This window comes from Dendrobates tinctorius, unplaced genomic scaffold (assembly GCF_039654945.1).
Source record: "Dendrobates tinctorius isolate UK_male_01 unplaced genomic scaffold, ASM3965494v1 ptg000043l, whole genome shotgun sequence".
NCBI classification, from domain to species: Eukaryota; Metazoa; Chordata; class Amphibia; order Anura; family Dendrobatidae; genus Dendrobates; species Dendrobates tinctorius.
The window spans coordinates 1946767-1962989 of record NW_027361711.1 but is presented as its reverse complement, the minus strand read 5'-3'; the positions used below and the strand labels follow the sequence as shown (position 1 = coordinate 1962989).

At 46.5% G+C, this 16223-nt stretch overlaps 1 protein-coding gene across 3 annotated transcripts in view; it reads right to left on the bottom strand.

Annotated features, from left to right (window-relative positions):
• The window catches only part of LOC141088918 (putative tetratricopeptide repeat protein 41), a 146274-nt gene that overhangs the window by 24914 nt on the left and 105137 nt on the right, over window positions 1–16223 (bottom strand). For 2 of the 3 annotated variants that reach the window (XM_073575153.1, XM_073575152.1), the window contains exons 14-15: window positions 15018–15151; window positions 12603–12726 (exon numbers count right to left, since the gene is read on the bottom strand). In XM_073575153.1, the coding sequence (XP_073431254.1) occupies window positions 12603–12726; window positions 15018–15151 (258 nt within the window). The remainder of the gene's footprint in view (window positions 1–12602; window positions 12727–15017; window positions 15152–16223) is intronic. The other variant, XM_073575154.1, reaches the window with a different exon arrangement.

Sequence of the window (16223 nt, the reverse complement as noted above, 5' to 3'; positions counted from 1 at the left end):
GTTGCACACGATGTGTCCCCCTATCGAGCAGCTAGTGGAAAGCGTCAGCAGGCTGTGTTGCAGATGATGTGTTTGGGCAACAGACACACCGCCGAGGTGCTGGCCGAGTACTTGAAGCGACAAACTGAGTCATGGCTGGGCAGTGTACATCTTGAGGCAGGCAAGGTAGTTAGTGATAACGGCCGTAATTTTGTGGCAGCCATAGCCCTTTCAAAACTCAGCCATATACCTTGCTTGGCTCACACCTTGAACCTGGTGGTGCAGTGCTTCCTCAAAAATTATCCGGAGTTAACAGCCCTGCTCCAGAAGGTGTGAAGACTGTGCGCGCACATCCGCCGGTCGCCTGTACACTCCGTTCGTATGCAGAAGCTGCAGCGATTGCTCCACCTTCCCAACCACCGCCTCATTATCGACATTGCAACAAGGTGGAACTCCACCCTGCACATGGTGGAGCGGCTGTGCGAGCAGAGGCAGGCCATAATGCATTTGTGGGAGGATACACGGCCAGGCACTTTGAGAGCAGACATGGAGTTGACAGGTGTGCAGTGGTCGAAGCTGAAAGACCTCTGTAAAGTCCTTCAGTGTTTTGAGGAATGCACACGGCTGGTAAGCGCAGACGACGCCATCCTAAGCATGAGCATCCCACTTATGCGTCTGCTCATGCAAACTTTGACGCACCTTAAGGAGCAGGCGTCTGCAGCCAATGTTGATGAGGAGGAAGAGGAGGAGGGAATCCTTGATGACATTCAGCCATTGTCTGCTCAGGGACCTCTCCTGGACGAGGTGGAGGAAGAAGAGGAGGAGGAGGAGGATGATGGGGATGATTACTTAGGGGAGGAGGATGCATCTCATGGGGCAAGTGAAAATGTTGGCGTGGCAAGGTCTGGTACAGGGTTTGTGCGTGACTGGAGGGATGTGGATTTGCCAGAAAGTGCTCCTCCAACCAGCACTCGCAGTGCATCATTGACACCGGGAACATTGGCCCACATGTCAGATTATGCCTTGCAGATCCTAAAAAGGGACCCACGCATTGCCAAAATGATGAACGATGACGACTACTGGTTGGCCAGCATCCTGGATCCACGCTATAAAGGCAAATTACAAAACATCATGCCACAGGAGAACCTTGACCTAATATTGGCTAATAAACAAGCAACTCTGGTAAATCGGTTGCTTGAGGCATTCCCAGCACACAGCAGCGGTGATGGTTCTCACACGAGCCGTACGGGCCGGGGGCAGCTTGGCAGAGGTGTTCGTGGTGCACACAGCAGAAGTGGCGTTGGAGACAGGGGTTTCATGACAATGTTGTGGACTGATTTTTCAAGTACCGCTCACACAACTGCATCGATGGAAAGTGACAGGAGACAGCAGTTGTCAACTATGGTTACAAACTACTTTTCCTCCCATATCGATGTTCTCCCACACAGGTCATTCCCCTTTGACTATTGGGCCGCTAAACTGGACACCTGGCCTGAATTGGCCCAATATGCCTTACAGGAGCTCGCTTGCCCAGCTGCAAGTGTGCTATCGGAAAGAGTCTTCAGTGCAGCTGGATCAATCCTGACAGAAAAAAGGACCCGTCTGTCAACCCAAAATGTGGATGATCTAACCTTCATTAAAATGAACCACGCATGGGTTTCCAAGGATTTTGTCCCACCTTCCCCTGATGACACATAGGATGACAGAAAAATGGCTTGCTTTGGTCCACCTCTTCCTGGGACTTGACCTATTTCACCTTTTGCATCAGCTGAATGTCCAACATCAACATATGCCACTTTCTAAAACTCCCTAACTGTGCTGCCTCCCCCCCCCATGGCCGGGGTCACCACCTAGCGCACGACACCGTGCGAGTGCCGTTGCCCTGGACAGGTGGGTAGGCCGACTCTTGGGCGCGGGCACTGGCACAGGGTCCTTCATAGTGCAATCAAGTGTCTCTGACGGTGATGGTGCACACCCGCCGTCAGACACACCGCCGTACTATGAGGGGCCCAGTGCCAGTACCGACGCCCATGAGTGGGCCCCCCTTGCTTGGGCAGGGCCCCAGCATTTGCAATCTTTACCTCTCCCTGCTCCTCCGCTGTGTAGTCTGGGCCGTCAAATCCATACTGTGCCTGACACCGTCTGAGCCTGCCTCCTGATGTATAGACATATATTTTGAATGTGTACGCTATCCATACATGTTATCCGGGGATACGGTACCCTTTTTAACCTTTGTGCAATCACGTGCAATCCATACTGGGCCTAACACCGTCTGAGCCTGCCTCCTGATGTATAGACATATATTTTGAATGTGTACGCTATCCATACATGTTATCCGGGGAAACGGTACCCTTTCTAACCTTTGTGCAATCACGTGCAATCCATACTGGGCCTAACACCGTCTGAGCCTGCCTCCTGATGTATAGACATATATTTTGAATGTGTACGCTATCCATACATGTTATCTGGGGATACGGTACCCTTTCTAACCTTTGTGCAATCACGTGCAATCCATACTGGGCCTAACACTGTCTGAGCCTGCCTTCTGATGTATAGACATATATTTTGAATGTGTACGCTATCCATACATGTTATCCGGGGAAACGGTACCCTTTCTAACCTTTGTGCAATCACGTGCAATCCATACTGGGCCTAACACCGTCTGAGCCTGCCTCCTGATGTATAGACATATATTTTGAATGAGTACGCTATCCATACATGTTATCTGGGGATACGGTACCCTTTCTAACCTTTGTGCAATCACGTGCAATCCATACTGGGCCTAACACCGTCTGAGCCTGCCTCCTGATGTATAGACATATATTTTGAATGTGTACGCTATCCATACATGTTATCTGGGGATACGGTACCCTTTCTCACCTTTGTGCAATCACGTGTAATCCATACTGGGCGTGAGAACGGCTGGCGAGCTGTTAAGCAAGCTACAGCACCTGTGGTTTGCACACGTAAGTTTTTCATTTTTTCAGGAATGACGGTTAGGCCTAATTCCGGAACTGCGGTTGACCTGCACTTACTGGGAAATCATTGTTCACGGGTAATAATTGTAATCAGTGATCCCCATCACTAACGTTGTTCAGCGGGTTATCTGCACCTGTAAGCGACAAACGCTGGCCTTTTCAGTGTAGCGCACATGCAGCCACGGACATGTAAGGGCATGACACACCAGTTATTGGCCAATCTCATGTGCCAGAGCCTCACGTGTCCCTCTAGTAAGCCGGACTCGGACCGCGGGGCATGATGGAGTCTCGTTCGTTAACGGAATTAAGCTTGCAATGTGTGCATCTGTTCTGTAGCTGGCATGGTTGAGGTTTCCCAGGTGGAGTCGAATTTAACCGTAGGCTCCACTCCTGGTGGTGCCCTTCTGGACATTCCTTTAAGGTTCAGCTTTGCAACCATACTGCCCATGTAAAACAAACACTTTGCCTTCATGAACGCTGTTTGGAGGGTCATGACTCGTGGGAATAACGCCGCCCAATCAGTTAACCTGCTAGAGAGATCGTTCGTTGCTCCCAAGCATGACATCACACTCCCTAGGAAGAAGGTAATGCCACTGTGGCGACCGTACTCCTGGGGGCGACACAAGTGCACTGATGCCCAGACACTGCTCGATGAATCTGCTGGTACATTGACCCAGACCACTACATTCCCCTCGCACGCTACACGACCTGAATCTGACCCTGATGAAACTCAGGTTACTCTTCCCATATACAGTTCCATCTTACACGGTGACAAAGAGGAAGCTGCAGATGAAAGTGCAGGTTCGGCCCACCCGCCATCAGACACACCACCGTACTATCAGGGGCCCTGTGCCAGTGCCGTCGCCAACGAGTGGGCCCCCCCTGCTTGCTCAGGATCACAGCACTTGCAAAGTTGAAATACTGTGCAGTGAGATGGAAGATGGGGACGACGAGGAGTCCAGACAAGTACAGGGATTCCCTAGCGAGGAGACTTATTTGATTGTTTTCAATGTTGGGACAGCAATTTTTGGGGAGCACTATACTCTGGAGAATGATAGATGGGGCCCACCATACACTGGAACATTCCAAAGGTGGACATCAGACACTGGAGCAGCATTTACAGGGCCCATTATACACTAGAGAATTAGAAATGGGACCCATTATGTTTGGAGCATTATTTGGGCCCATAAGACAGTGGAGCTTCATCCATGGGGACCAACATATACTGTAGCATTATGTGGAGCTCATCATATACTGTTTCAAACATTATATGGGACCAATGATTCTGTATGGAGAAATAGATGGGCCTCGTCATGAGATGTAAAAAGTGAGGTATTTTTCATTGTACTATACCGCTATTTATCTGCCGTATCGGAGCATGATGAGTTGTGGTATGTGTTAAAGGGGCGCTCTTTCGCCCAGGGCACATGAAAACCTGCAGCCAGCCCTCCCCCCCCACAACTTTAGCCAAATAACCCCCATTTTTCAGTGCGTAACTTGTATTATGAAGTTAATTAAGGTTGACAAGCTTAAGTAAGAAGAATTGATGCTTTTGGCATTCAAATGGGCACTGTAGGTGTGTTTCCTGTCCTCCTCTCACTGCCGACTTTTATTCCCCATTGACTTACATTGGGTTTCGTGTTTCGGGACGACCCCGACTTTTCCCTATAATCGGACGATCTTGCTCGACCCGACTTTTGGAAAAGTCGGGTTTCACGAAACGAAACGGGACCCTAAAAAACCAAAAGTCGCTCAACTCTAGTAGTAAGTATTACATGTTAAATTAATATCTAAAGGGTTTTATCTGTAAAATGTAATGGAAAAGTGCTCTCAGGAACATTTTGGGCCTGATTTATTAAGACTGGTGTTTTATATGCCAATATTAATGAAGGCACCACTGGAGTAAGCTGTGTCTAATTATTGACAAACTGAACATGAAGAGGAAGTCTGGGCTGATTCCTGGCTTCCTCTTCATGTTCAGTTTGTCCGACGGTGGAGACAGTGACGCCAGCGCTGATTGGGCACCGAGCATTACGTGTCATTCCACGACATCCCCGAGGAGAGCGAGTGCCAACACCGTGGGAACGGGGTCGAGACGGGTGGTGAGTATAGACTTCATTATTTTATCGGTGCCGATCATTTACTTTAAGAAGGGGTTGTCCTAGTAGTGGACAGCCCTTTAATGTGAATTGGGCACATCTTACAATTGCCGTGCGCCTCTGCCACAAATGTTACTCCAATTAAACACTGGAGTATATCTCTAGCGTAAATTAGGCCACAACAATGCCATAAATTTTGATCAAGATGCCATGAGGGCCTCATCCTCTCTGGGGGAGCTGACTGGGACTGCCAGAAAAAAGTCAAAAGTCACAAAATCTTCAGGGAAGTTTGAGTTGTACAAATGTTTTGCGAGATTTAAAGGTGTTTTACGCCAGGAAAAGTGGTGAAAACACCTTGCCAAATTGGACTCTTGGCCGTTAGGAGAAACGTCACTTTTTTCTAAACTACTTTTTATATATATGACAAACAGATTAGGTTAATTTGGCTTACAGTGGTTCTTCGGGAATAGATAACAATAAGAAAAATAAAATGTCATTTAGAAACAATTCCTAAAAACCTTTGATTAGCAAATCACACTCATTTTGTCTATAGAACATTAGTACTTTATCACCTTCCTGATGGGACGATTTTCTATTTTTTCAGTTGTTTTTAACTCCCTTTCTTCCAAGAGCCATCCCTTTTTCATTTATCTGTTGACATAGACATATGGGGGCTTGCTTTTCGCAGGATGAGATGTACATTTGAACAACACCATTGATTTTATCATGTGATGTACTGGAAAGTGGAAAAAAATTCCAAGTGCTACAAAATTGTGAAAAAAACAAAAAATCCCACAATGCTGTTATTGTTCTTTGGGTTTTTACAGCATTCACTATACGGTAAAAATGACCTTTCTAAGAGACCTACCTTTTTATTTTTCCATTGACATTGGAGGTCTTGATTAATTTTACTTTACAATGTATTGAAAAACAAGGAAAAAAAAAAATAAAATGGTAAAAAATGCAATTCTTCTGTTTGTTTTAGTTTTGTTTTTACCACATTTATGGTGCAGTAATAGTGACCTGGAAACATGATTGTACTGGTTAGAACGATTACAGTGATACCAAACTTGCCGTGATAATTTACTTAAAGGGAATCTGTCACCTCATTTTTGGCCTATAAGATGCGGCCACAGCCATCAGGGCTTATCTACAGAATTCTGTAATGCTGTAGATAAGCCCCCCCCCCCCCCCCCGATGTAATCTGAAAGATAAGAAAAACAAGTTAGATTATACTCACTGGGGGGCGTGGTCCGGTCCGGCGCTTCCCATCTTCTAGTGATGACGTCCTCCTTCTTACTTCTGCCGCGGCTCCTGCGTAGACGTACTTTATCTGTCCTGTTGAGGCAGGGGTGGACACAGACTGTAGTTGGCCCCTGTGAAAGAAATTTTTAGGGCACCCCCCTTCATAGGGCAACAAAGTTATTTGTTATTTGTTGTTATCTAATATTGAGGCTATGCAGGGCTGGATATAATATCTGTATAGAATATAATGTAACCCCCCATAGAATATAATGCAGTCCCCCCCAAATAGTATAATGCAGCCCCTCCATAGAATATATGGCAACCCCCTCATAGGATATAATGCAGCCCCTTATATAGTATAATGTAGCCCCTCCATAGAATACAATGTAGCCCTCCTCATATAGTATAGTGCAGCCCCCATAGAATATAATATAATACAGCCCCCTATAGAATATAATGTAGCCCAAATAGAATATAATAAAGCCCACCTCCCCATAGAATATAATGTAGCCCCCCATATTATATAACACAGCCTCCCCTATAGAATATAATGTAAAATGTATCCCCGATGGTATATAACACAGCTGCATAGTATATAGCCCAGCACCACATGGTATATAGCCCAGCACCACATGGTATATAGCCCAGCACCACATGGTATACAGCCCAGCACCACATGGTATACAGCACAGCATAGTATATAGCCCACCATGGTATAATATAGCCCACCATGGTATACAGGCTGTATACCATGGTGGGCCGTATAATACAGCCCAGCATGGTATAATACAGCCAAGCATGGTATAATACAGCCCCTCCAGAATGGTATAATACAGCCCAGCATGGTTTATAGCACCCCAAAATGGTATAACATAGCCCAGCATGGTATATCGCCCCCCCAGAATGGTATAATACAGCCCAGCATGGTATATAGCCCCCCAAGAATGGTATAATACAGCCCAGCATCGTATATAGCCCCCCAAAACGGTATAATAAATCCCAGCACGGTATATCGCCCCCCCCCAGAATGGTATAATACAGCCCAGCATGGTATATAGCACCCCCAGAATGGTATTATACAGCCCAGCATGGTATATAGACCCCCCAGCATGGTATAACACAGCCCAGCATGGTATATAGCCCCCCCACATGGTATAATACAGCCCAGCATGGTATAATACAGCCCAGCATGGTATATAGCCCCCCCAGAATGGTATAATACAGCCCAGCATGGTATAATACAGCCCAGCATGGTATATAGCCCCCCAGCATGGCATACTACAGCCCAGCATGGTATATAGCCCCCCCAGCATGTTATAATACAGCCCAGCATGGTATATAGCCCCTCCCAGCATGTTATAATGCATATAGCCCCCCCAGCATGGTATATAGCCCCTTCAGCATGTTATAATACAGCCCAGCATGGTATATAGCCCCTCCAGCATGGTATAATACAGCCCAGCATGGTATATAGCCCCCCAGCATGGTATAATACAGTCCAGCATGGTATATAGCCCCCCCAGCATGGTATAATACAGCCCAGCATGGTATATAGCCCCCCCAGCATGGTGTAATACAGCCCAGCATGGTATAAAGTCCTCCCAGCATGGTGCAATACAGCCCAGCATGGTATATAGCCCCCCCAGAATGGTGTAATACAGCCCAGCATGGTATATAGCCCCCAGCATGGTATAATACAGCCCAGCATGGTATATAGTCCCCCCAGCATAGTATATAGCCACCCAAAATGGTATAATACAGCCCAGCATGGTATATAGCCTCCCCAGCATGGTATAAAACAGCCCAGCATGGTATATAGCCCCCCCAGAATGGTATAATACAGCCCAGCATGGTATATAGCCCCCCAGCATGGTATAATACAGCCCAGCATGGTATATAGCCCCCCCCACATGGTACAATACAGCCCAGCATGGTATATGGCCCCCCAGAATGGTATAATACAGCCCAGCATGGTACAGTATAATACAGCCCAGCATGGTATATAGCCCCCCAGCATGGTATAATACAGCCCAGCATGGTATATGCCCCCCCCGAGCATGGTATAATACAGCCCAACATGGTATATAGCCCCCCAGCATGCTGTATTACAGCCCAGCATGGTATATAGCCCCCCAGCATGGTATAATACAGCCCAGCATGGTATATAGCCCCCCAGCATGGTATAATAAAGCCCAGCATGGTATATAGCCTTCCAGCATGGTATAATACAGCCCAGCATGGTATATAGCCCCCCCCAGCATGGTATATAGCCCCCCAGCATGGTATAATACAGCCCAGCATGGTATATAGCACCCCCAGCATGGTATAATACAGCCCAGCATGGTATATAGCCCCCCCAGAATGGTGTAATACAGCCCAGCATGGTATATAGCCCCCCCAGCATGGTATAATACAGCCCAGCATGGTATATAGCCCCCCCAGCATGGTATAATACAGCCCAGCATGGTATATAGCCCCCCCAGCATGGCATAATACAGCCAAGCATGGTATATAGCCCCTCCAGCATGGTATAATACAGCCCAGCATGGTATAAAGCCCCCCCAGCATGGTATATAGCCCCCCCAGCATGGTATATAGCCCCCTCCAGCATGGTATATAGCCCCCCCGCATGATATATAGCCCTCCCCAGCATGGTATATAGCCCCCTCCAGCATGGTATATAGCCCCCTCCAGCATGGTGTATAGCCCCCTCCAGCATGGTGTATAGCCCCCCCAGCATGGCATATAGCCCCCCTAGCATGGTATAATACAGCCTGGCATGGTATATAGCCCCCATCAGCATGGTATATAGCCCCCCCAGCATGGAATATAGCCCCCCCAGCATGGAATATAGCGCCCTCCAGCATGGTATATAGCCCCCCTCCAGCATGGTATATAGCCCCCCTCCAGCATGGTATATAGCCCCCCTCCAGCATGGTATATAGCCCCCCTCCAGCATGGTATATAGCCCCCCTCCAGCATGGTATATAGCCCCCCCAGCATGGTATATAGCCCCCTCCAGCATGGTATATAGCCCCCTCCAGCATGGTATATAGCCCCCTCCAGCATGGTATAATACAGCCTGGCATGGTATATAGCCCCCATCAGCATGGTATATAGCCCCCCCAGCATGGAATATAGCCCCCCCAGCATGGAATATAGCCCCCCCAGCATGGTATATAGCGCCCTCCAGCATGGTATATAGCCCCCCCAGCATGGTATATAGCCCCCCTCCAGCATGGTATATAGCCCCCCTCCAGCATGGTATATAGCCCCCCTCCAGCATGGTATATAGCCCCCCCAGCATGGTATATAGCCCCCTCCAGCATGGTATATAGCCCCCTCCAGCATGGTATATAGCCCCCTCCAGCATGGTATAATACAGCCCGGCATGGTATATAGCCCCCTCCAGCATGGTATATAGCCCCCCCAGCATGGAATATAGCCCCCACAGCATGGTAGAATACAGCCCAGCATGGTATATAGCCCCTCCCCCCCCCAGCATGGCCCCACAGTCCAGTACTCACACTGATTAAAAAAAAACAAAAAAACAACACACTCCTCACCTTCTCCTCATGCCTGCGTTGCTCCCAGCTCCTGTCTCCTCTCCTGCACTGCCTGGTACACAGTGAGAGCGCGATGACGTCATCGCACCCCCGCTGTGTCAGAGGCAGAGCGGGGAATGATGACGCTCTCTCCTCCATCACTGCCTCCTTCAATGGGGGGGGTGGAGTCGGCGCTGGGGGCAGGCGGGCCTCACAGGGGCCCCATAGCGGCTGTGTGATGTGCCGCTGGCTGGGGGCCCCAGGGGGAGTGGGGGCCCTAGGCAGCTGCCTGCCCCTAACGCCGGCCCTGCTCAGGAGGAGTCAAACCCGCTCCTGCTCTCCTCCTTGCGCTACACATGGCTAATTTGAATTTTGAAATAATTAGCCATGTGGTGCTGGAGTGGAGGGGCCCCCTCTCCTCGGGGGCCCCGTTCATTGAATGGGCTGCACGGGCAGTAGGTCCGCCCCTGTGTTGAGGGCAGAGTAAAGTACTGCAGTGCACAGGCGCCGGACCGCTCTGACCTTTCCCGGCGTCTGCGAACTGCAGTACTCTGCTCTGCCCTCAATAGGGCAGAGAAAGTACGCCTGTGCAGGAGCTGCGATAGAAGTAAGAAGGAGGACGTCATCGCTAGCTGATGGAAGGCGCTGGACCGGACCGCGACACCCATCGGACTGGACCGGACCCCCGGGTGAGTATAATATAACGTGTTTTTCTTCTCTTTCAGGTTTCATCGGGGGCTTATCTACAGCATTACAGAATGTTGTATATAAGCCCCTGATGGTGGGGTCACACCTCATAGGCCAAAAATGAGGTGACAGATTCCCTTAAAGTTATGAAAAAAGTTCAGAATTTTGTAAAAAAATGTTTCTGGTTTGTGTCAATTTGGAGTAAATACAACATTTTGTTGGCTTATTATTGCATTTTATTAGGGATCTGAGGTGTCCAAACAAAGCAAATCTGACAATTTTTTTTTCCCATAAAGGTGTTTACCACTTGGGGTGAAAATAACTTCAGATTTTGATAGACCAGACTTTTAAAGACATGGCAATACCAAATATGTTTTGGGTTTTTTTCCGTTTATTTTCATATTTTTAAAAGCTATTTTATGGTTTGATGGTGAGGTTAGATTTGGCTCACGATGAAAGCCAGGTGCCACTTTAGGACAGACCAATGTAGGCGTAGGAGCTGGACTCAGAGGACAGACTGGATGAAGTAGCTGGCAGAGATTGTATTAGAATGCAACAGACAGAGTTCGCACCAGAGTGCAGCAGGCAGGATTTGCACCAGAGTGCAGCAGGCAGGATTTGCACCAGAGTGCAGCAGGGACTGGTATGCAACCTTACACAACTTAGATTGCAAAACAGGAAGATTGCTCAGGCACCTCCCCAGTGGATAGGAAGCAATATATACATAATGCCTCTCAACTATTGGCTGGGGAGGAAATAGCAAGTACATGCACTGACCCTTTAAGAGGGCGGGAGCGCAAGCGCCCCAAGGACACGGCTAGAAGTGCTGCTGGGAGCAAGCAGAGCATGAGGAAGAGAGAAACCGGCCACAGTGCGGGTGAGTGAAGCAACACGTTGGAGACTTAGCCTGTCAGAGCAGGGATCCGGCATGGTGCCAACAAAATTTTGTAGAAAACGGTCTTAGGGTGGTTTCACATTAGCGTTTCAGGGCGCAGCGACGGCCTGCGCACGGCCGCCGCTAAGCCCCGCCCCCTGCTGCGCCTCCTCCGGTAGCTCCGCCTACGAGCGCATGACGCTGCATGCGTCCTGCGTCCCCTATCTTTATCACTGGGGACGCAGGCCGTGTGCAGTATGCGTTTGGCGGCGCATGCGTCCTTTTGACGGTGCGTTGAGCGCAACCAAATTGCAACAGGTTGCGCTTGGCCGTGGTCGGCGCACTGTCAAAAGGACGCATGCGCCGCCAAACGCATACTGCGCACGGCCTGCGTCCCCAGTGATAAAGATAGGGGACGCAGGACGCATGCAGCGTCATGCGCCCGTAGGCGGAGCTACCGGAGGAGGCGCGGCAGAGGGCGGGGCTTAGCGGCGGCCGTGTGCAGGCCGTCGCTGCGCCCTGAAATGCTAATGTGAAACCACCCTTGGTGTATTAATATACCAGGTGCCTGTGAGCATGTGCAGTAGGAAGTTCCGCTGTTGTGACCTGAAGTTTACCAGTATGTGGTATAGGCATCACTGGGTCACAGCAGCCGAGTTTTCTTCTGCGGGCACCTGATCTATCCTAATATTTTAAGACAGGGTTCTGACAATGTATCAGGACAGCGGCCATTTAATGTACAATAACGATTGCATTTCTAGACAAAATGAGAGTGATTTGCAAATTTTAGGTATTTGGGAATTTAAATATAACAATATTAAGTTTTATCAAAAAATAGGGTAGGGGAAAAGGAAAGTCAGCTCACCACATCATGCTGGTCTGTAATATTAAGTTTTATTTTTTTTTATTCCCAGAGAACTCCTTTATGGATTAAAGGATTTGCCCCAACTAGACAACCCCCTTTTTAAAAATAAAATAATCTGTTGGTCAACTAATTAAAGTAAGCTCCAGAAGCTCCCACCCATTATCTGACACATTTAATGGATATTTTCACCTCAGAGAACCACAATATAGATTACATACAGACTATTGCGGCTTGTAAAGTAGAAAAAAGTTGAAAATTTGCAGATTACACAACCTCAGCGCATCGTATTATCCCAAGTGCTGATTTAGAAAACTCTTAAATGGAACTTACAACTGAACTTCATAAGTCAAAGGGTGATCCGCGCCAAAAATGCTGGTTCTGAGGTCCAGGGATCTTTGAAGCATTTTAACCGACTCTTTCCAGTTTCCTAAATTAGCAGTTAAAAATATCTTTCCTATTGGAATTGATAACAAAGAAATAATTAAAAGATTGTCTAAAAACATTTTATATGACCATGCTATGCAAATTGCCTCTTCCGAGAGGAAGAGGACTTGAACTCTATAGTGCCACCTGTTGGTAGTAGCGATCCTACAAGTCACAATCAACCCTTTAACGAGTCTTGTAATATGACTTAGGATAAAAGCCAAATCAGAATCTCAATTTGCAGACACGGTGTTTCGAGCTATTGGCCCTCGTCAGTGCAGAGTATAAGATCTGATTTGGCTAGGTGAGAGGCTCTGGACTGAGGTCTAAGGGGTAAGGTTTCTCCTTGTGGAGAGTGACATGCCAGCTCTGGCTTGTCAAGGTAAGGAGGCTTATTCGCCGTGCAATGCTCCTCTAGGAAAATAATATGCAAATTGCCTCTTCAGAGAAAAAGAGGACTTGAGATCTATAGCGCCACCTGTTGGTAGTAGCGATCCTACAAGTCACAATCAACCCTTTAACGAGTCTTGGAATATACAGTATATGACCATGCTAAAATAGTTCTCTAGTGTAGCGCCACGGTGCAGGGAAAACTTAAGCCCCCTATTCACTTTAGATCAGGGATCGTGAACCTTTGGCTCGCTGGTCCATGATGAGTGGCTCGCGGCAAACAGGTATGAAGAGCAGGTCTCCAGATGGCAACTGTTAGCAGTAGCCCACACAGAAGCGGAGATGTGGAAACGCATATACAGGTCTTGGGGTTGGAGAGATAATTCAAGTAAGTTCTAAGCTGGACATAGGATGATACTGCCAGATAGAGGAGGTGATTGAAGCCGGATGCAATAGCGTAGTGGCAGTAATTGATGTGACAATACCCAATGCGGGTAAGGTGAGAACTCCTGGATACAAGTATATTGCCTTGATGTGATTTCTTTGGAGAAGATATGCTTGTCATTATACTGATAATAGGGGTTCAAGATGTTACGACTGTGGGGGAGGCAGAAGCTGAATGTCACTACTCGGGAGTGAGGGGTGGCTCTGGATGTGGTTTGGCACCATCTTTCAGAGCTGAATGTAGCTTCTAAGGTAAGAAAGTTTGGGGGATCACCGATTTAAATACTGATACAGGAAAGATATATATCTTTGTACCGTGTTAGCCAGTAGATAGAAGAATATTTAGAATTGAGAGTCCTCAGTGGTTGATACCTTTTAATGGCTAACTGAATCACATATTTATACACAGACTATGCTGTCTTGTGTATAAATATGAGATTCTTCAGATGTTGTATTAGTCTAGCCTCATGAAGAGACCTGAGTAGTCTCAAAAGCTTGCAATGTGTTACCATCTTTTCAGTTAGCCATTAAAAGGTATCAACCACGAGGACTCTCGATTTAGATACTGTAATTGTTTGCCAAATTATGATTAGACCAATTGTTCTCCCACACACAGGAGCTCTCTGGCAGTGGTTTTATTTCTTAAAGAACAAAAAGAACAGCAGTCTGAAATCAGGCACATCTGATCCTCAAATCCCCAACCATCATATGTCAAGGCCCGTAATCCACATTAGACTGTTGGCTGAACTCTTCGACATCGGTGAGTTCTTCTGGGTTTCGTCTAATATGTATGGGAGCACTTAGGATTAGAGAGAGTTCCCGAAGTCAGAAAGTGACCGCATTTCCTAACAATATATGATCACTTTAAGATGAGAATATCCCTGTAAGCAATGTAACTATTTTAATGTGTGGCTATTTGTACACTATTTGACAAATTACCATTGAGGGGTTCCAACAAAAAGGAACTGGACAAGTCATCATCCAAAATAGGAGACCAAATGTATATTGTCATCTACTCTGAGAGACCTAAACCCCAGAAGACATTTTTACAGAAGGCTTAGGTAGAGACATGGGCATTTCACAACGCAATGTCTTGAATCTCATTAAAGTTAATAAATAATATAAAAGGCTACCAGATGAAAATCTCTATTACTTATTCTTTGGCTGTAAGGCAAATCACTTGATATAAGGTCTGTTATAAGTCTGGTATGTTAAACAGGTAGTAAGTAATTCATTTCTTAACAAGTATAACTCAAGTTGCATTCTTCAGAAATGATTAACCCAAATCCATCACAGCTTGTGTACTGGGCACGGCTTTCTTAAGATATATGTCCTGCAGAACAGAATTCCAATATAAAAAAACACTAACATTTTTTGAACATTGTGTTCTATCAAACAGGAAATCAGGAGGACGGTTTTATTCTTAAATCCTCATCAAAAAAAGACATAAGCGATGTATACAGCATTAAGTTAAATACTCCATATTACCTGATTTCACTAATGTATTGCTAAGACTTATCCTGAGATTCTGCATTATCTCTGGGGATAAAGAGCGTTTTCCAGTCTCTTCTTTGATCTTGATAACATTCCTGTAGTTTTCAATTGCATGTTGCCTTTGGGAGCTAAAAATATAGGAAATTACAAAATTTACAAAATTATTATTAATCATTGGGGCCGATTTAATCCTTCCTGATGCAGCCAATTTTAATTTTTGGCCATTACTTCCCTTATTCCAATTGCCATAGCTTTTTTATTTTTCCGTCCACATAGCCATATGAGGGTTTGTTTTTTTGAGGGACGAGTCGTAATTTTGCTGACACCATTCATTTTAGCATAAAATGTACTGCAGTAAAATTCTGGAAAAAAACCCGTAACTGAGACAATTGGTTTTTGGGGGTTTTGTTTTCATGGCGTTCGTTGTATGGTAAAAATGACTTGGATCATGATTTTCCATGTCGGCACAAATACAGCAATGTTAAATTTTGTCCAGTTTGTTAATGCCACCATGACCCATAAAAGTTTCATGTTTCTTTTGCTAGCTGTCTAATGGTTTTTGTATTTTTGCGGGGCAGGCTGGCATTTTCATTAATACCACTTTGGGGTACATGCAATGTTGTTGTTGCATTTTTTACTTATATATTCACATTGTCAGGCAGCGGCTTTAACGCAAGTACGGAAATGAGGCATGACCCAAGTAAGTTCAATTTAAACTTCTATATTTGCCAACTTACAAAATAAATATAAACTTTAACATCCGTTTTGCAGCCGGAATGTCCGTATCCAGTCCGTTGCAGTGGGCGTCTGCACCACCTTATAAATCTTGGGTGCCGTAATGGTTTTGCTCTCTTTGGCTCTGGTCTGTGTGCAAACTCACACAGACAGGCATACACAGAACCTCTTGCTCTGTTGCTTGAAACACTGACACATCCAACCTTTACCTGAAGGTGTAAATGTAAATTGTGGTCATTGGCCACTTGCAAGACACGGACTGGATGGACAAAAATAAAAGCCCATGTCAGGTTCTCCTAAATCTGACTTGGTCAAATAGCCTGACCCAGACCATACTTAATTTTACTTTGCGCTGATCATAACGCTCTCCAGCGGGTTCAGTATGCCTACAGACTCATTCTGGGGGATATGTAAATGCCCTTGTATATATGATTCCCATCATTACCTCCGAACACATAAAATCAC